General features: G+C 50.9%; 1 protein-coding gene across 1 annotated transcript in view; it reads left to right on the top strand.

The window, feature by feature from the left end:
- LOC106808267 (trichohyalin-like) overlaps nt 1–772 on the top strand; it is a 27,906-nt gene that overhangs the window by 16,239 nt on the left and 10,895 nt on the right. The window contains exon 19 of the mRNA XM_014810903.1: nt 172–375. Coding sequence (XP_014666389.1) covers nt 172–375 — 204 coding nt within the window. The remainder of the gene's footprint in view (nt 1–171; nt 376–772) is intronic.

A 772-nucleotide genomic window follows, 5' to 3' on the forward strand; every position in this document is an offset into this window, starting at 1 on the left:
ATTATTAATGTTGGTGTGTTGTAGGTGGGAGTATTAATGTTGGTGTGTTGTAGGTGGGAGTATTAATGTTGGTGTGTTGTAGGTGGGGGAGTATTAATGTTGGTGTGTTGTAGGTGGGAGTATTAATGTTGGTGTGTTGTAGGTGGGAGTATTAATGTTGGTGTGTTGTAGGTGGGGCGAGCACGCAGACGGGCAGCTATCCAGCAACAGGATAATACGATCGGGGAGCTACAACTGCAGCTAGGCAACAAACAGAGTCAGCAGCCTGTAACTACAGACGCTGCTGGTAGACAGGAGCTCGCTACAGATCCCCTCAGAACTGATCACATACTACATCAGCACATGAAGGTCAGTACAGATACCAGCAAGGCTCCTGTACGTTTTCGCATGCATGCATGCGTGCGTGCGTGCGTCGGTGTGTGTGCGTGCGTGCGTGCGTGCGTGCGTGCGTTCATCCGTGTGATGTGTCCACGCATGCGCATTTGTTCACAATTATCAATATTTTCACAAGCGTACAAAGCGTACACTTTTTTGAGACCCCCCCCCCGCCTTCCCCCCTAAAAGTGTACGAAGAAAAATGTTGATTTTTTTCCACACTATTCTACATAGAGACACATGTATATGAATTACATGCAAAACCGCCATCATGCCGGTTGTTTACACTGCACTCGGCTGCTAGCTAGCTAGCTCGGTCCGTTCGTTCAGCGGGCTTGTGCGGGGCGCAGGCCGGCCAGGGCTCGTCGCGTTGCGGCGTGAGGATGCGCGCGATGCC

This window comes from Priapulus caudatus, unplaced genomic scaffold (genome assembly GCF_000485595.1).
Source record: "Priapulus caudatus unplaced genomic scaffold, Priapulus_caudatus-5.0.1 Scaffold264, whole genome shotgun sequence".
NCBI classification, from domain to species: Eukaryota; Metazoa; Priapulida; class Priapulimorpha; order Priapulimorphida; family Priapulidae; genus Priapulus; species Priapulus caudatus.